The sequence below is a fragment of the Trematomus bernacchii genome, unplaced genomic scaffold (genome assembly GCF_902827165.1).
Source record: "Trematomus bernacchii unplaced genomic scaffold, fTreBer1.1, whole genome shotgun sequence".
Lineage (NCBI taxonomy): Eukaryota > Metazoa > Chordata > Actinopteri > Perciformes > Nototheniidae > Trematomus > Trematomus bernacchii.
The window spans coordinates 510,154-529,609 of NW_022987515.1; the positions used below are offsets into that span (position 1 = coordinate 510,154).

General features: G+C 39.4%; 1 protein-coding gene across 1 annotated transcript; it reads left to right on the plus strand.

The window, feature by feature from the left end:
- Window positions 1-1,951: 1,951 nt before the first annotated feature.
- gfpt2 (glutamine-fructose-6-phosphate transaminase 2) lies at window positions 1,952-17,703 on the plus strand. The gene is given in 20 exon segments (XM_034115977.1): window positions 1,952-2,077; window positions 3,165-3,272; window positions 4,634-4,741; window positions 4,962-5,087; window positions 5,570-5,628; window positions 6,391-6,525; window positions 7,787-7,848; window positions 9,737-9,816; window positions 11,566-11,683; window positions 11,891-12,054; window positions 12,622-12,717; window positions 12,955-13,052; window positions 13,161-13,281; window positions 13,470-13,627; window positions 13,800-13,914; window positions 14,719-14,846; window positions 15,403-15,570; window positions 15,702-15,837; window positions 15,840-15,862; window positions 17,520-17,703. Coding segments are annotated over 20 exon segments (2,055 nt in total). The 5' UTR covers window positions 1,952-2,070; the 3' UTR covers window positions 17,565-17,703.
- Window positions 17,704-19,456: the final 1,753 nt, after the last annotated feature.

Below are 19,456 nucleotides of genomic sequence, written 5' to 3' on the forward strand. Positions count from 1 at the left end.
AATGAGAAGTAATTGGACTAAAGTCATGCCAAGCAACTTATACAAGATTTTTTTATTTCTTTGTCAGAGCAATGGATTTATTGAATGCTGTCAGGATGTAAAGTGTCTTTTACACTGGAAGGCAAGACACTTAACCCCAAATAGCTCCTGATGGCGGGGCTAACAGTGTGTGTATGTCAGCCTCTGCCTCTGTATGAATGTGTGTGATCGGCTAAATGCTGACCTGAATGTGTAAAAGCGATGTGATGTGTCACAAAGAATGGAAAAGCTCTGTATAAATGCAGACCATTAACGATTTAAAGAGGATTTCAACAAATATACCAAAATATGTTTTTTACAGAAGTAATACATTCCTGGAGCAGAGACGTGGACAGCTAGTGGACATGATGTGGTCAAAGAGAAACACACAAGCGCTCATTTCATACTTCTCTGAATCTGGTTTTGTCACTTTCTTTTTATCGGCCTTCCTGCCTTCTGCCTGCTTCAGTAGGGAGAAGACAGCAGACGCCTGTCTCCTTCTATCCACTCAATGAATGCTGTAGCCCATTCAACTGTGATAAGTAGCATCTCTGACTCTGACTCTCACTGACACTTTTTAGAATATGCCTATAGTTGAAATGCGGTTTAAATGGTTCATCAAACTGAAGTTCATCTATAGAAGTACATTTCCCTCCGTATGTGTTTTGAATAGGGCAATTCATCTTTATAACCTGTTCAAGTTAATTACTTTCTATCATCCATTATTGGTTTAATTGTTGCCTGGCAACAGATCTGAGTGCTGGCATGACCTTCGCACAGGAAAACCATAAGCAGTAGGAGTCACCAGGATAAAAAGGTTGAAAGGTTTCAGTGAGTGCATGACTTTGGAGCTGGAAAGATGTTTTTTATGGGACTGTTAGTTCAGTGACCTGGTAATACAACTTAAAGGTGGGGTAGGTCATTTTGGAGAAACCAGCTCGAGTGCGCTAGAATTTGAAAATACACAGCCGGAAAAAATCTGCCACTTCCTTACAGAGCCCCTCCTCCAACACACACGAACGCGCACATGACCAATGAGGGCACGAGATAAGTTTGTGCACAGATGGAAGGCTGACAGGCAGGTAGGCCATCCAGTTATGATGGTTGTGCTTTTTACAGTACTACAGCTTCCACAGATGACATTTTTTCATGGATTTTTTTGTCAAAGCACTTAAGATATTCATTGCTATCGGGATGTTAAGAGCATTCCATGGAATATAACAAAAAGTGTATCTCGAGCCGGTTTCTCAAACTTACCTACCCCACCTTTAAGTGCTGAAGAAATTTGACGAATGATATCTCTCATAAGTAATTAATAACCCTGCTTTATTATTTGTCAAATCAGTAGTTTGTTTATCTGTTTAATGTTTGCGTTGTGTAACATTTATTATGTTATTGCTGTTACATGTCATCTAGGTGAACCTGACACTTTGGATTATAAAACTGGTATTCTTTCAATACTCAATAGAAACAGATATTTTAATAAGATGTGAGCTTTTAATCAAACTGCACTTTACTAAAAGTAAAACAAAAATAAAAATACACAGATAGAGAACTATTTTAAAAAGACTATAATAACATTACAAATATATAGCTGTCCCTCATCTTTAAGATGCCTTTCATTTAGAATGTGATTTTCCATTAATTTACTAAGGGGTTGGACCAAACCTTTATCAAACGTTTACAAAAAGTATTGATTGGCAATCAAACTCATTATTTTAATAAAGCTGTGGCTAAGGGATGTAAAATGGGATGCACCCCATTGAACGTGCATTTGAATACAGTTGAAGTAAACAGGTGTGTCGTCAATAGTTAATAGGCCCCTATAGTATGTGACAGGTGAGGTTTGTGAATACCTGTCCAGCAGCCACGGCCCTGACAGAAGAGGGAGTTGTCAAAGGAGGCGGGGCCGCGAACACCATTTAAATGAACTGAGTCGGAGTGCACTAACTCTGGATTTAACACGGCAGAGGCAGAAGCATCATTACATCGGGAAACTACAAGTCCCTTTCTCACATAAAGGTGTCCAGCAACGAAACCAAAGTTTGAGTCATGTGTGGTAAGTGTCCTTTTTTTAATCGACTTTATAGAAAACTTGTTGGAAGTGACTTTGAAATTCTTTACACACCAACATTTCCTGACAGTCTCCTGCTCTGCCAAGTTAGACCGATGCAATGCGTTAAAAGCGAGGAATTCCCAACGTTATCATATCATACAACTGTACTCTTGTGCTTATCATAATCTTTTAAAAACCATTTCTGAGCTGAAATAGCGGATAAGTTGCTCTAGCTGTTTATTCCCGTGTGGGTTTTTCAGAACGCAGCTGCGACGTGTCAGTATTTTTGACAAGCAGGTCATTCCAGTTACTGTCAAACGCACAGAAGTGAGGTATGAGGTTATGATGTGGCGTTACTGAACAGCGGTTTACATCCAGCCTCCATGTCGAACCATCAGCGGTATTGCACACTTGGATATACAGCAGTTTACAGCCCAAAGTAAATCTTTAACGGCACGTCGCCCTCTCCTGATCTGCAAGGAAGAGGCCAAGGCTGAGGGAGTGAACAGCAGCCTGCCTACCTGGCTGCTCCAACACTGCGCGCAATGTGCGGCCGTCAATGGCCAGCTGTGTGCTGAGGGAGCAGAGCTGCCCGGAACATTCCCTGACACACACACACACACACACACACACGCACACGCACACACACACACACACACACACACACACACACACACACAGTTGCTTCATGCTGTGGACACAGTTGTTTAATTGAATATAATGATGCATCAGCTTGACTAACTCATGTAATTCAATATAATGAGATGCCATTTATGCTTCCCCTATGCAGCCAGTTCTTGTCCTTCCCAAGCTTAAACGTTTTTGGTGAATACATATTGACTATAAAAAGTAACACAGCTGGAATCCTTGATCAGCAGTGTTTTTCCTAAATCATCTTCTCTTTTTTTAAGTGGATATTGGTGTCATCTCACAACTTATTGCAGCTTTTTGTTCAGATAAATACATTGTGAATTTAACCTAAATGTCTTTATAATGAACTCAAAAGATGCAGTTGTTTGCAGCCCTGTAAACTCTGCCTACATGGCTTCAGAGGGTTTAAGTTCTGTCTCTCTTTCTCCCTCTCTCAAAGGGATCTTTGCCTACCTGAATTACCAAGTGCCTCGCACCAGAAAAGAGATATTTGAGACGCTGGTGAAGGGACTGCAGAGACTGGAGTACAGAGGGTACGATTCAGCAGGTAAGACACTCGGCTGAGCCGTGTTGCGCCACACACACACACACACACACACACACACACACACACACACACACACACACACACACACACACACACACACACACACACACACACACACACACACACACACTGCTGCTGAGTGCCATGCACAAAAGCTTATAGTACTCCTTGGTAGCACCTGTGTGTCATGTCTTAAAAAGATGAAATCTTTGCTAATTCAGAAGCACAATCTGCCTGTAATAATTTGGAGTAAACACTATTTACGTTAAAAAAATATATAGTCTCATATACTTGATGAACACTGAGAGGAATAAAGCACACATTGATTATTTGAATCAGATTCTACTTCACATATTTCTATATTTCATGCAAATACACAATCCTAATGAGCTTGAAAGAAAGGTAGCAAAACAGGTACAACAGGTAATACTTGCTACTAGTTGACAGAGAGAGACAAGTGAAGTGTCTTAGAAACCTTTGGTATAAAATATTTTAGCTACCACTACTCCTTAGAAATCTTCAGTAACATCTAACTCAGAGGCCGTTTCTCAATGTCGAGTAAATCTGCTCCAGAGCCACTATTTTAAGCATACGTCATCGAGTGGCGCAGAATCACTGTTTGTGCTACCAAGCAAGCCTCCTCGACCTTGAGAAACACCCCGAGCCTCCTGCCACCCGGACATTTGATTGTGTTCAAACACACTCACACCTTGTGTTTGTTCATCTTATTTGTTTAAGATGATGCCGCATAACTAAAGCTCTTTTCATGGCTGTTAGAACCACGTCATACACACACACACTGAAAAAACTGAACCGTTGACTTTATTTAGATATGTCAACAGATTTCACATTACTGTATGAGGTTAGTTGAAAGCAATATTATTAGGTTATATTAGGTTCAACTTAATATTATGGCAGCACGCACACAGATACATGCTCACAATCCAATCCAACTGTATTGATATAGCACATTTAAAAACAACAGAGTTGACCAAAGGGATGTACATCAATAAATATATAAAAAGCAGCATAAATACATTTAGACAAAACCGATAGGGCAAAAAACAAATGTAAAAACAAGGGACAATAAAACCATACTTATAGCCACAGACTGAAAAACTGTCATACACGATTCAAAAACAATATACAACAATAGAAAACCCCAATTTAAAAGCACAATAAGTAATACCACTTACTACCATGTTAAATCCTGTCTCACTATTCATAACCTATCTATCCCCTTTCTATAAAAGCATTACCTTTCACCCGAAATCACACTTGAGTACACTTTGAATCTTAATGCTAAGTGCTTTTCTTACCGCACTATGAATCAATTAAGCCCCCCTCCTGTCTGTTTGCAGGTGTTGCTGTGGATGGCCCAAAGAAGACAGGCGATGACAACAACCAAAACACCATCTGCTTGATCAAGAAGACGGGGAAGGTGAAGGCCCTGGATGAAGAGCTTTGCAGTGGGTTCATTCACCATTGATTTAGATTTCTCATGAAATGTGTTTGCTCAGTATTTCCAATTTGATATACCCATAATATTATCTGCGTACCATTTAAAAAGGGTTTTGAAATACTACGTTCCCCCTACTTTGAATATCTTGCTTTGCATTTGTCTGTCATTGAAGGGCACTGCAGTCTGTTCATGTCAGTGAAGGGATGTTTTGTGTTTTGTTTGTTCAGAGAAAGACTTACTTGATCTGGATGAGAAGCTGTTCACACACTTTGGCATCGCTCACACTCGCTGGGCCACACACGGAGAGCCGAGCGAGGTTAACAGCCACCCTCATCGCTCTGACAAGGGAAACGGTAATATGATATAATGTACTTTCATGCATGCTCACATACAGATCACGTTTTGAATCACTTGATTGGCATCCAGTAATAAATAGCCTATACATCTTGACTGATCATTCAAACTAAAGGCCAAGATGCTAGAAATGTTAATTAAACAAACCCTCAAACACTTTATGTTTTAATGATGGCTACACCCATCTTTGTATCATTAGTGGGCAATTATCATTATCATAGGTGTGTCAATAATGTATCTTGACTTTGGATCATGGTATGTGTTCTTAATGAAGTCCAAAGAGTCAGTGAAGATATTCAAATAAAGGAGAAACACTATTAACTTGTGTTTGCATATCAGTGGGGTTAACAGATACATTGTATTTGGCATAGATCAACTTTTGTTTACATGTCATTTATGATAGTTGTCTAACTGTCACTTTACCAGTCTTTGCCCTATCACACCTTTTGCTGAACTGTTTGCTCTCACTGACTTTTCTTAGAGTTTGTCGTCATCCACAACGGCATCATCACCAACTACAAAGAGCTGAAGGCCTACCTGGTAAGTGACTTAATCATCAGGAATTTCTTTTGTCAAAATAAGCTTCAATACAATGCAGTGTCATTAAAGTTTTATTAAGATTATACCATGTGACAATGTTTGTCTGTGTACAGGTTAGACAAGTGTGTGTGGCTGTATATTATCAACTATTTTTATTCAGCTGATCTATAAAACATCCTTGTTTTCTTTTGTTTTAAATAACCCCAGATGTCAGCTGAGACAACTGTATTCAGTATTAATAATTAATTAAGTATTGACTTGTTGCCGCATTATAAAAGTCAAACCTGGTTGAATAAACAAAATGATGTTGCCTAGCAAGACTTTTGTTGATGGGCAGAAACAATTGAGTTATTAATAGCTGAACACATCTTCTTAAAATATAATAGCTTTGTTGCTGACATTACGAATGAGATATAATCAATTTAGCAAATCAAATATTGATGAAAGTTCTTGGAAATGCTCTCAACTGGTCATGAATTGAAGTAGCTAGTTTACAGACAACAATCCTAACAGACACCAACACAAGTGTGACTAGGATGCTCAGCCAACATGTTTGTAGTTTGAATAAAATATCAGTTTTCCATCAGAATGTAAAGGTATGGATCTCCTCATTAAAACTCTAAGCTATTATTGATCTTTGATAGTTTCTTTATATCCAGGCCTACACCATAACAAGTGACAACAATGAAAGATTCAGATGGAATTTGACTGACTGTATATTTATCTTTTTGTGTAAATTAAAAGAATCTGTACTTTCCTCAGATCAACAAAGGATATGAGTTTGAGTCGGAGACGGACACAGAGGTGATCCCGAAATTGATCAAATATGTTTACGACAACAGAGAGAATGACGACATCGGGTTCTCCACCCTTGTAGAGAGGGTCATTCAGCAGCTGGTGAGTAACTCACACATAGCAACTCATAACCATAACACTGACTGCTACCAAGCCACAAAAACATGTGTTCCCCTTTACAGAAGCACAGTTTCTATTTAGCATGCTAATCTTTTTTTGTTGTTAAGTCACTTCAAGATATCAGGGTTTGCTAGTTTGTTCTTCTGCCACTCAGCAGTGAAGGGGTGTAACTCAATTTGATTCTAAACTTGCACTTAAGTACACTTTTGGCATACATACTTTTCTTAAGTGATAAAAACAGAATCAACAACCTTCTTAAAGGGGCAACCCTGCTTCATAAGAACTTTTAATTGTGATTAAGTGCATGTTCATGACAATACTTCTGTACTTTTACTTAAGTAACATTTAACACATATATCTGTAAGAGACCATTGTTGGTCTACTTTACTTAATTAAAGGATCTGAGTACTTCTTCCACTACTGCCAGGACACACCCACCCATACACACACAAACTAATTTACTCATTTTACAATGTAAACTTGAATTTCTTGTCCAATAAACCGCTGCACACCATCACAAAAACAGTCTCTATAGCAACCGCCGTAACAGCATCATGAGCAACGTCATCTCGAGTGACATCATCACTTATAGAGACAGATTTTTTTTGGGTGAGATGGAGCGAGCCTCTACTTTCCATCGTGTGACTTTCATGCTCCAGAGCTTCACACTTTTGGTCGGAGTTGGTTCTCTCTCCTCAGTAGGACAGAGGAGGCCAAATCAGCCATTTTGGATTTGAAGTAATGGGAACCAGACAGTTCGACCCACCAACAGCGTCAGCACCACGACCCCCTCCCCCTCATCTCCCTGTCTTACCCCCCCCCCCCCCCCCCCCCCCCCGATTTCAACACCGCACACACACAAACACACGCTGAGCCAATTCTGCTCCAAACCCCCGCAGGCAGCATTGCAGTTACTGCTTTCGAAACACAGCTGATGTTAAACAACAGAGTTCTTATTTTCATTAATACAAATCACCCCCCCCACTGTACACCACTACTTACCACCCTCACGCCCCCCACCCCCAAAACCACTGCCAAACCCCACAGGGTCTAAAGAAACATTTGTTTGTGTCCCGAAAATGTATCTCTTCAAAGTCAAAGTTAACAGAAAAACACAACTAACTTTACATTGTTTTACTATTTAGAACTGTTTCTCTTCATGTTCTTCAACGTTGGTGTATTTCAGCGTTTCATCAAGCTAATGTAAACTCTGCTGTGTTTCCTCTGCCTCTTTCTGTCTCAGGAGGGGGCCTTCGCTCTGGTGTTTAAAAGCCGTCATTTCCCCAGAGAGGCAGTTTGCACCAGGTTGGTACCACACACGCACACAGACACACACACAGGCACATTTGCACACACACTTTTTAACAATTTGGTCCAGTGTGTGTACAAAGAGCCAGACTCATGGGAGAGGAGTTATTCTTGTTATTGCAACTCTGAAGCAATCCCAATTTTGAATTGTGGGAGATTTTGATTCAGTCATTGTGGCTTATCTTTGCCAACATCCATTTCATGGGATTCGTTTATGAACCTGGAACGTGTGTTGCTTAATTATGGACAGTAGACATTTTTTCTGTATGAATGTGTGTTAGTTCCCGTCTGCCTGCATGTGTCAGTACAATCTGCATCTTAAGACCCAGGCAGAGACAGGCAGCAGAGCTGAGGTTTAACTCAGGTTCCCCCTCTCCCTCCTGGGCCTCTGGCCTCTGGACTGCTGCCTTTACGCAGGCTTCTCTCTGTGACTCATTAACGGAGAGATTCAAGAGTTTCCTGTTTCTGCTGCCGGGAAATAACCCTGCCACAAAGACTCATAGTTAATCACTTCACATCATTTTTGTATTACTTTATACCTTTCCTGGTTCAGTGGGCAGTCATGGATCAGGGGAGTGAGAGTGGAAAGAGGGCAACAGGATGAAAGTGGGTCTCGTGTTTTCTGTGGGCAGGTTGCCTAGCAGTGCCGATACCTGCTATTTGGCCCACCTGCAGCTTAGTACACTTTGGCATCTCATCTGTCTATTGTTTGCCTGTAGTTTCTGAAGCAAAGATATCAGTGTATTGCACAGCTTTGGCTAACACAATGCAGTTGTGCGGTTAAAATGTTGAATAGTCAGCTTTGTGTCCCAGGACGGAGGGATGAGGGAATGTTTGTAATTATCTAGTGATGCTAGTCACCACCCCACCCTTTGTCGTTAATCTTCCTGTAAAACTTTCACTCTCTTCTTCTCAGCTTCTCTTCCTTGAACTCTCTATGTATTGTTCATCCTTTCTCTTTCTTTCCTCCTGTCTTTCTCTTACTCCTTTATTCTCTTTCATCCCACAGCATCTCTTCTTTCCGTCACTCCCTCCCTAAGGGTGAAATATATTGTATTGGATAGCGACCACATGTTTCTGTTTGCAAGCCTTCCCTATTCAAGCCCCACACCCCTTAAAACAACCGACGGTCTTGCGTCAGCGTAGCCGAGCCCCAGAGAACAGCCAAGCAGAAATAATAGAGAGGTCCAGACGGAGAAAGACAAGAAACAAGGAGAGGCTCTTTGCACAGGGTTTCTCAAGAATTTGTGTCATAAGTTACTCGCCATGAAGAGGGTTGTTAAGATTTACTGTCTGAACTGTGGTCACAATTATAAGTGTGTTAGGGTTTCATCTATTTCATAGTTAGTCTTGTCACACCCTACTCCTTCACCTGTTAAATCCATTTGGTCACACCTTCTCTACCTCCACAGCCAATCGGAGAAGCCCACATGGAGTCAATGAGGAAGTATAGTGACTCTGTCCAGGAAATGTGAGCAAATTCAAGAGGATAGAGACGAATTGAGGATCAGTTTACCTGTCTTATGTTTGGGATTAGGAAGTTTAGAAGAGATCCGGGAATAAGTAGGGGGATGTCTGAGACTGGGACAAACCCAACCTAGGATTGAGTAAAGAAAGATCAAAAACTAAGGCTGTATCAAGGAAGAACAAGTCAGGGATCAGGGTAAAACAGGAGTGATCCAGAGAAGCAGTTTTGTTTGAATAATAAAGCACAATAGGAAGTCCGGGTTAAAATCATTCATACATTCATACGTTGACAAAGCACCATGCAACAGTGTATGTATCTGATGTTGTGCTGAATGTGCAAAACCCTAATCATCTTCTTTCTCCCACTCTCCATCTCTACCTATCTTCCTCTTTGCCTGCCTCATTCTTGTCCTGACAGGAGAGGAGTCCGTTACTCATTGGTGTGGCGAAGCGAGTATGAGCTGTCAACGGAAGACATCCACATCCAGTACAACAATGGTGAGCTCTGTTCCTGTCTCCATTTGTCTTTGGTATCCACTTACAATGCACCCTAAATCTCTGAATGCTCACACACAGACATAGGTAGAAACATAGAGAGAGTTTTCTAATATGTATCGGCATACTTCATTTAATAACAATTAAATTGTCTATAATTATCGGTTTAGTACATTTGGAAATAAACACATTTTCTTACAACAGCAAATAAGTATAATTAGAACATATAGACTTAAATCCAGAGCGACCACTCGTACAGGAAGTTGTGAAATACTACAATCGAACGCGAACCTTTTTAAACAACTGAATAACTTTATCACTATGCTTAAAATGTATCACTTCATATGATTGTAAAATGAGAGAAACCATTGCTTTATTCACTTTTCACATTGTCTGGTTTTTAAAAAGGATAAGCAGGCAAAGACACATTTCAAAACACAATTGTGCTATTTCTCAACACTGTCTGACTGCTGCCTTTTAACTCACAGCCCATTTATTCTTACTGAAGTTGTTGGTCTTGAAATTGGTGATTATTTATTTTCACATTAAAGAGAGTTAATGATTTCCTAAAAACAGCTGGGCAGTGTTGTCCTAGAGCCACCTCAGAGGAGTAAATGTTAGTAGGGTACTATTTTCAGCCAGCTGGACGGTGCACGTGGAATCGACTCAAAATAAACTACGCTGCCCGTGTTTATTGTAAAGAAGGAACATCCCGGTTCAACAGTGTGGCTCATTGACGTGTTTTTAATAGCTTTTGGGCAGTGATGTTGCTTTATTGCCCATATGGAGAGTTAAATCAGGCTTTGGCTGCACAGACAGACGTGTCAGTTTGTTTTGTTCTTTTTATGAAAACTTCCGATTTATACAGGTCTGCAGAAAAAAGCGTTGTACAGTAGCGTTAAAACATGTATCCTATCAAGGGAGATTTTTCTCTTTTCCTTCTCCTTGAAAGACTGCGTATAGTTTATTTGTTCTTACTTTTCTTTTCAGGAAGTATGCTGACAAACACCACAAGTGACACTTTTGGCTAACTGTAGAAGTAGTACAAGATGTTTTGTAGCTCTGTATTCATTGTGCAATAATTCTGTTTAAAAACCTTCTTAGAAATACATTTCCCTTAAAGGTTGCCAGTCATTTGTTTGTATAGTGACAGATGGTAGTGGTCCTTTCAAAACTCATGTGGATACTGGATAAAGAATGTCGTTTTCAATCCTAGAGTTAGCAGAAATGAAGAGAGTTAAATACAGAGTTTCTCTTGTAATCTCTCAGATAGGCTTGTTACAAAAATAATCTGTCAACAATTATTACAAAATTATACATTTGCAACAACCTGCCTGTTTTGTTGTTGAGTCTTGAGTTTAAGCTGGAGTGGAACTGTGTCCTCACTGTCTTATCTACTCAATATAGCTTGAGGGTTCAAGCGAGAGTCTGAGTACAAAGTCCAAGGGGGGTGTGTCCTTTTAATGGTGGAAAAAACCTTTCAATTTCATTTGTCCCACATTCTTCAGTTAACATGATTACTGATTTCACTACGAATCTTATTTAAAAAGTTAAATTGTTTAAACAACATATTCAATTAGAGCATCTATTAGAGCATTACTCTTTTCTTCTCTTTTTTGTATTTCACGACATGACAAACCTATTTAGAAGTTGAGAGAAGGAATTCAAGTGATGAGCACATCTTGATTGTTTTTGTCACTCAAATTCACTGTGCAACCTCTGACCTCTGACCCGTGTCTTTTGACCTTGTAGCTCTCTTCAAGGATGGAGTCCAGGAGAAGAACAGCCATAATCGTGCTGACTGCTCCAGCGACATCGACTCAGTGGGAGATGGCCGAGCTGTGGAGTATTACTTTGCCTCTGATGCCAGGTGGGATACTAATATTGATGCAATTAGTCAAATCATTGAATTCTTATCTGTCATGTGATTATAATATGTTATCTATTCTCACATGTCTCTCTCTGCCATATCTATAAAGTGTTTATGACGAAAGATAGTTGAAAAAAGTTCAGGACCCTTTATAATCACTAGACTAAAGGACATCTTCATTTATTGGTCTTCTCTCTCTCGTCACAGTGCCATCATTGAGCACACCAACAAGGTGTTGTACCTGGAGGATGATGACATGGCGGTGGTCTCCGAGGGGAAACTCTCCATCCACAGGTTGAAACGGAAGGTCAATGAGAATCCAGTGAGGGCAATCCAGACCCTGCAGATGGAGCTGCAACAGATCATGAAAGGTCAGACAACGGACACAACGACTTGAATGATTGCACGAGTGAATGAATGCATTTATAACAGGAAACAGACGTGTCAAAACACTGTTTTAGCCTAAAGAAACTATCCTTCCAACTTCAACCACACCCAGGAAACATGGTCACAGCAGGAGGTGTGCGCCTCATCTTGGTTATCTAGTCTAAACAACCCAATGCCTTCAGCCTTGAGCCTGCGTCAAGAAAACGGAGACACAACACCTTTCCTGATAACACAGGGTGGGACAAAAAGTAATGGAAAGATTAGTGACAGTTCACTCCAACGCTGCAGAAACACAAAACAATTCTTTTTTTACACAGAAAAGTACTTTCTCTACTTCCAGTACTCTGACAACATGCATGCAGTGCTACTGATCCGGTCTAATTTGTAGACCAATACATGCTCGCCCTCTGCTGGCTGAGAGGGAAAACAGCAAAGACCCTCCCATGTGCCTCTGTTTTCTGTCTTATCTCTTGGGGATATTCTGCATGCCCTCATGTCACAATGAGTAGGGACCAGATAATCTGATGTACATATGTGCTCCTTTTTTGCAGGTAACTTTGATGCCTTCATGCAGAAGGAGATCTTTGAGCAGCCAGAGTCAGTCTTCAACACAATGAGAGGACGGATTTGTTTCGACACCAACACAGGTGACTAGAGATCTTGCCATCCCGCCCTGCCTTTTTGTAAACATAACAAATGTACTGGTCCCGGATCCCTTGTATCAATATTGGCAGGCACTCATTCAGGATGCAGGATCTGCAGTATATCCTTCTTCTTATTTGTCTTTGAACGTGGAATCCTTTGAAAGAGGGTAACCAGAGAGTGAAGCATATATTTCCCCTTGTTTACATTTTACTAATGTAACTTTCCATCCATTTCCCCAGTGATCCTCGGTGGGCTGAAGGATCACCTGAAAGAAATAAAACGCTGCAGGCGGCTCATTGTGATTGGCTGCGGCACTAGCTTCCACGCTGCTGTGGCTGTGAGTAGAACAATCTAAAATGATGATAAGCGTGACAACGATCATTCACTAATAAATGTTCAACAAAAAATAAGATGATGCATGATGATTATATGATGATGATTTCAGACGAGACAGATCCTGGAGGAGCTGACGGAGCTGTCTGTCATGGTGGAGCTGGCAAGCGACTTCCTGGACCGCAACACGCCAGTCTTTAGAGACGACGTTTGCTTCTTCATCAGCCAGTCAGGTGAAAATGAAAAATATTTGTATGTCTGTCACTTTGCTTCTAAGACAAATCTGACCATGAAACTGTCTTGTCATTTGAAACCGATTGACAATACCCTCATCTTTTTGTGTTTTAACCATACAGTGGCATTGTAGTTCTGTAATTCTGCATTAAAAGCATTTCTGTATTTATTCCCTCTGCTCCTTTAGGAGAGACAGCAGACACCCTGTCGGCACTTCGATACTGCAAGGGTCAAGGTGCTCTGACAGTCGGTATAACCAACACTGTGGGCAGCTCCATTTGTAGAGAAACAGACTGTGGAGTCCACATCAATGCTGGGCCGGAGATAGGAGTGGCTAGCACCAAGGTATAATTTATACATGCATCCCATTGGTTTCTGAAACCTTTGTCAGAATCTGGCAACAACAACTCTCTTTAAATGCTGCATTATATACACATTTCCGTGTTATTTGTTATATATGCCACAATGTTCAGCATGACTTGGGGTTAATTGTGTGTCTGTTGTGTATGTGATTCAGGCCTACACCAGTCAGTTTGTGGGCCTCGTCATGTTTGGTCTGATGATGAGCGAGGACAGGCTCTCCCTCCAGCAGCGAAGACTGGACATCGTCAACGGCCTCAAGATGCTACCCGGTCAGTCCCAAAAAAAACTGTAAATCTCGCAACGCCTTCACAGTCTCAACATGTCACAACAAACAATTCATCACAACAATGGCATTGCAATATCTATTAAAATTGGGGCGGTAATACAATTTGTATCTTGTAACTTTCAAAAATAATATCACACTCAAAATCCGAGTGTAGAGAGGCGAGAGAGAGAGTCTGAATAGATAACAACATATTAATGTTAAAAGAGGTGTTGGATTATTAACATGATATGTGAACTTGAATTGCAGATAGACAGATGATGTAAATACTACATTTAAAATGTTTATTAAGTAGAGTTACACTGTTTAATTCTACTTAACTTACAAAAGTGTTATCAGTTAAATGTACTCAAACTAAGTACTCAGTATGCAGAATGGCATTTTGTTATAGTAGTTTGTAAATCTGCCAATTTGAGGTACTTTTACAAAATACTGGGTTGATTAGTACATTACTTAATCGTATCATACAAGCATTAATGTGTTGTTAGAAGTAACTAGTAACTATTAGTGTTTAAATACATGTTGTGAAGTAAACAGTCCAATATTTGCCTCTGAAATGTAGACGTATAAAGTACAAATATGTCAGAATTGTAAAATATGGTACTTAGTTGTTGCATAATTTACATGATATGTGTATTTTGAACTTGAAATGCAGACAGACAGATGATGAACCATGTTTGACCACCACTGACAAATCAAGCTAATACAATGCTGCATTGTTTGTTTAAAACATGTCCTCTTAATCTCACTGTTACCATAACACTTCCATCTCCCCATCATAATCCTCCAGACCTGATAAAGCAGGTGTTGGCTCTGGATAAGAAGATCAAGGCCATCGCTGAGGAACTGTATCATCAGAAGTCTCTTCTGGTCATGGGCCGAGGTTACCACTACGCCACCTGCCTCGAAGGGGCACTGGTGAGTCGAGAATGCCACAGTAGACAAATACTGCAGTTACCCATAATAACATAATGAAGCAAAGTAGAAACCTCAGATTGCACATCAGCAGAGTTGTTGGAAGTACTTAGATCAATTATTTTAAATTCTCCATTACAGTTGAAAACACTACATTTCAAATGTTTCTTAAGTAGAGTTACACAAGTGTTATCAGCTAGATGTACTCAAAGTAAATACTCAGTATGCTGAATGGCATTTTATTATTGTAGATTGTAAATGTTCCAATTTTAGGTACTTTGACAAAATACGTTGGGTAGTACAGTACTTAATCATAGCATACAAGCATTTAATGTGTTGTAAGAAGTAACTATTGAACGTTAAAACATGTTGTGATGTAAACAGTACAATATTTGCCTCTGAAATGTTGAGATGTAGAAGTATTAAATACAAATATGTCAGAATAGTCAAATATGGTACTTAGTTCCTTTCCAGCATTGCATAGCAGAGTTGAAGTGTCTGTATGTTATTGTTCAGGATATCATTCTAAAATAGTTTTGTTCTTTTCACTCTCATGCAGAAAATCAAGGAGATCACCTACATGCACTCGGAGGGCATCCTGGCCGGGGAGCTGAAGCACGGCCCTCTGGCACTTATCGACAAAGACATGCCGGTCATCATGATCATAATGAAAGACTCCTGCTACACAAAGTGCCAGAACGCTCTGGAACAAGTCACTGCCAGATCGGTAGGTCCTGATAAAACACATATTACTGTAACCCGTAAGCACTGAAGCACACACATTTCACTGTTCTGAGTGCTTTGAAGGTAGCTAAATTAGTTGACTGACGTTCTTGACCTTGACTCTCTCTCCATCAGGGTCGGCCCATCATCCTTTGCTGCAAGGACGACGCTGATATTTGTAAGAATGCCTACCACACCCTGGAGTTGCCTCAAACTGTGGACTGTCTGCAGGGCATCCTCACCGTCATACCCCTGCAGCTCCTGTCCTTCCACTGGCCGTGCTGCGAGGATATGACGTAAGTAGTCAACAAATTTTCGATTCAAGCTTTACATAAAAAATCACGCTGAATTTGAAAAATAGTCACCTTAACTTGCTTTAACATTAGTTTTGAGCAATAAAGTGTTGCTTTTTATCTAGCGTATTGTTTGTATGCTAATGTGATCACTGAATTGAGCCCCAGAAATGAAGGATCATCAAACAAACAATGACAAATGAGTTTATTATCATGTGAATTTTGAAAAGGTCAGTCGCTAGTAACATGTCAATACCATGCCGTGAAAATTATAGCGATGAGATATAATTGCACATTTATTTCAAACCTTTATTTAACCAGATTGGTCCCATTGAGATCATAGATCTCTTTTTCAAGGGAGACCTGCAGCAAATAGGTTCCACATGAAACATAAAACAATAAAGGACATCATACATTATATTTACAGGTTACATTTACATAGTTATCGACATTTACAAGTGCCCATAGTATCAAAGAGCATTTCATTTAGCCTAGCTTTAAAAACATGCAGAGGAATGAGATTGCTCAGTTTCAATTCTTGCTGAAGATTGTTCCAAGTAAGTGGAGCTGCGCACATAAAAGCTGTCTTACCTAAGACAGTCCTTGCTCTTGGCACATGTAACAAGACTACATCATGCGATCAAATGATCACATGAAAGATGTAGGGCTTTTTTGTCAAAGTGCTTCTGTTTTATTGATTTGCAAATGGCTTTGATAACTCTGTAGTTAAGATACATGATTTGTTCTTCAGATTTATGTTGTTAATTTAGCAATAATTATGAACATCAGAGTATAAATTGTTATGCCAGGTTTGTTACTATGGCTGGATTTTTCTTTGTTGTAAAATGTATGGGAGGTTTGGTTTTACATACTGATAATCTCGTTCTCACCTTTCATTGCCCTCACCATTGGGATAATGTCTTGACGTAGTTTACACAGTTGACATGTGTAATCAGTTCTTATCACGAGGACAAGAACCTCTCTTTGACTCAGACATCAATATTTACATTGTGTTTTTATAATTGATCTCTTTCTTTATGAGTGCTTATCTGTCCTTTGTACCATCATTTGTTCTCCACCTTTTCTAGCTTGTCAATTTATTTTAAAGGTCACCTATTATGCAAAATCCACTTTTCCACGTCTTTTATACATAAACATGTGTCCCCTCTGTGTAAAGAGATGATGAAAGTTTCAGGAAAAAAGATTCGCTCACTTTCTGTCCTGATCCATTTATATAAAAACCTTCTGAAAATGAGCTGATCAGATTTTGGCCACTTTATGATGTCATAACGTTTTACCTTATCACCTGAATCTCTCCCTCCTAGAGCACCATAGTGTTCTTTTTAACCAAATATCTCTCAGAGGCGTGGGGAGTTTTTTCATCTAAAGTAACAGACACAGAATCAGCACTTTTGAAACAGGCCTGAAACAGAGGGGTTTATGGGATGCTACAATGCATGATGTGTTTGGTATTTCGAGCCAAACCCTTCAGAGACATGCTTTGTATATATCTGAGACCTATAATATATTGATGAAAAACAGTATAATAGGGGACCTTTAACGTAAAAGATAATTTTATGTTTTCTAGTTAATAATCAGCAACACAACACAATCACGGTTTAGGTTATCAGCTCTAACAAACCGCTTTCTATTTTTGCAGGTTGACTTTCCCAGAAACTTGGCCAAATCTGTGACTGTGGAATAATTACAGTTCACAAAGCACAGGAGAGCGGACAGGAGGCTCATCGATATACAGTGCAGTTGTGCAATTTCTTCTGTGTGTGTGTGTGTGTGTGTGTGTGTGTGTGGTGTGTGTGGTGTGTGTGTGTGGTTGTGTGTGTGTGTGTGTGGTGTGTGTGTGTGTGTGTGTGTGTGTGTGTTGTGTGTGTGTGTGTGTGTGTGTGTGTGTGTGTGTGTGTGTGTGGTGTGTGTGTGTTGTGGTTGTGTGTGTGTGTGTGTGGTGTGTGTGTGTGTGTGTGTGTGTGTTTGTGTGGTGTGTGTGTGTGTGTGTGTGTGTGTGTGTGTGGGTGTGTGTGTGTGTGTGGTGTGTGTGTGTGTGTGTGTGTGTGTGTGTGTGTGTGTGTGTGTGTGTGTGTGTGTGTGTGTGTGTGTGGGTGTGTGTGTGTGTGTGTGTGTGTTTTGGTCCCTGCTTTTTAAAAGAAGAGTAATGTGAAGTCAGACCAAGACCTGCTGCGCCAGTGCCATTGACATCTCACAGAACAATCTATGAAACAACATTCACACACCCAAAGCAACCATCATGCTGTGCCTTTTATTATCTCGAGATGAGCCAAAAACACTTTCTGCATCTGAGCAGAAAAATCAATGATATGGTATATTGAAGTGTTTCCAGTTGTGCAATATGAGGACCAAATGTTCATTATGCATGTACACAATCATGCTTGACGTGGTTTATTCTCTTTTTGTTTATGAATTTCTAATGTCTATCGGTGGTGACTTACCTCTCTTTACGTAATGGGAAATGAAGGTATTAAACATTTTTTTCCAGTGAGTTTTTTAAATTATAAAAATCTGTTTTTTCATATAAATAAATATTTTACTGCACATTTATGCCAAAACTGTGCCTTTGAGCCGTTATCCCATAACTTCAATATTTTTAACAGATGTTACCAGAAGAAAATTACATATCAATCTGACTTTCACATTATACTTGATTATTTATTATGTTTCTGCTCCATTTTGTTTGTTATTATATTTAATTTAAAATATATATTGTATGTTCGTTTATTCAGTGTAAAGGATTGCCTGTTCCAAAGTCAGTTCAAGGTACAACATTAACCTTTTTTCATGACTAACTCATTTTCATCATAGGTTGGAACATCTCTGTAGACAAACCTGAAAATAATTTAAACTTTCATCAGCAAATAAATTATACCTTGACCTTTAATAATACTTTTGTTTGTCAGCAGTTTGAATGGGCTTATAATTATTGTAATATTCTGTATTTATCTGATTTTATTTTATATGGGCTTAAGAAAGGGTTTGATTTATATCTTTCACTGTAATTGTATTTTCTATATGTTTTATAGAAAAGCAGGCATTTAATAAAAAGGTAAAGGATTATTTTCAAAGTCTGCTGCTGTTTTGTCTTTTTCCTTGACCCAGTGTAATATCAAGTAATATCATATTGTGATGCTATTATTACTCCAACATAAGCATACAATGTCAATTATTATTCTTTGAATAAATAAAGTGATTCAGCCCGACAGAGATGACAGTTTACAGAAATATTAAACATTTCACGACAGAATAAATGTGTATTTTAAGACCTCTTCTTCTCTTTACAACTGCTGGATAGTGAGTTACTAATTATAGTATTTAGAATGCCTTTAATTGTGCATCAATACATTGGTGAAATTCAACTGTGAGTGCATACTTTTGAAGTACTTTTCACTACACATTTAGCCAAAGTTACTTATTTTAAGATCTGATTTTTACATCTCATATACAGCATCTTAAATTATACATAATGAGCATAAATGAGTAGAATAAACGACATGTTAGTGTAATAATCAGACTATTGACTGTTCCACAATACTATTATGAATGCAGGACTTGACTGTGATTGAGTTTTAA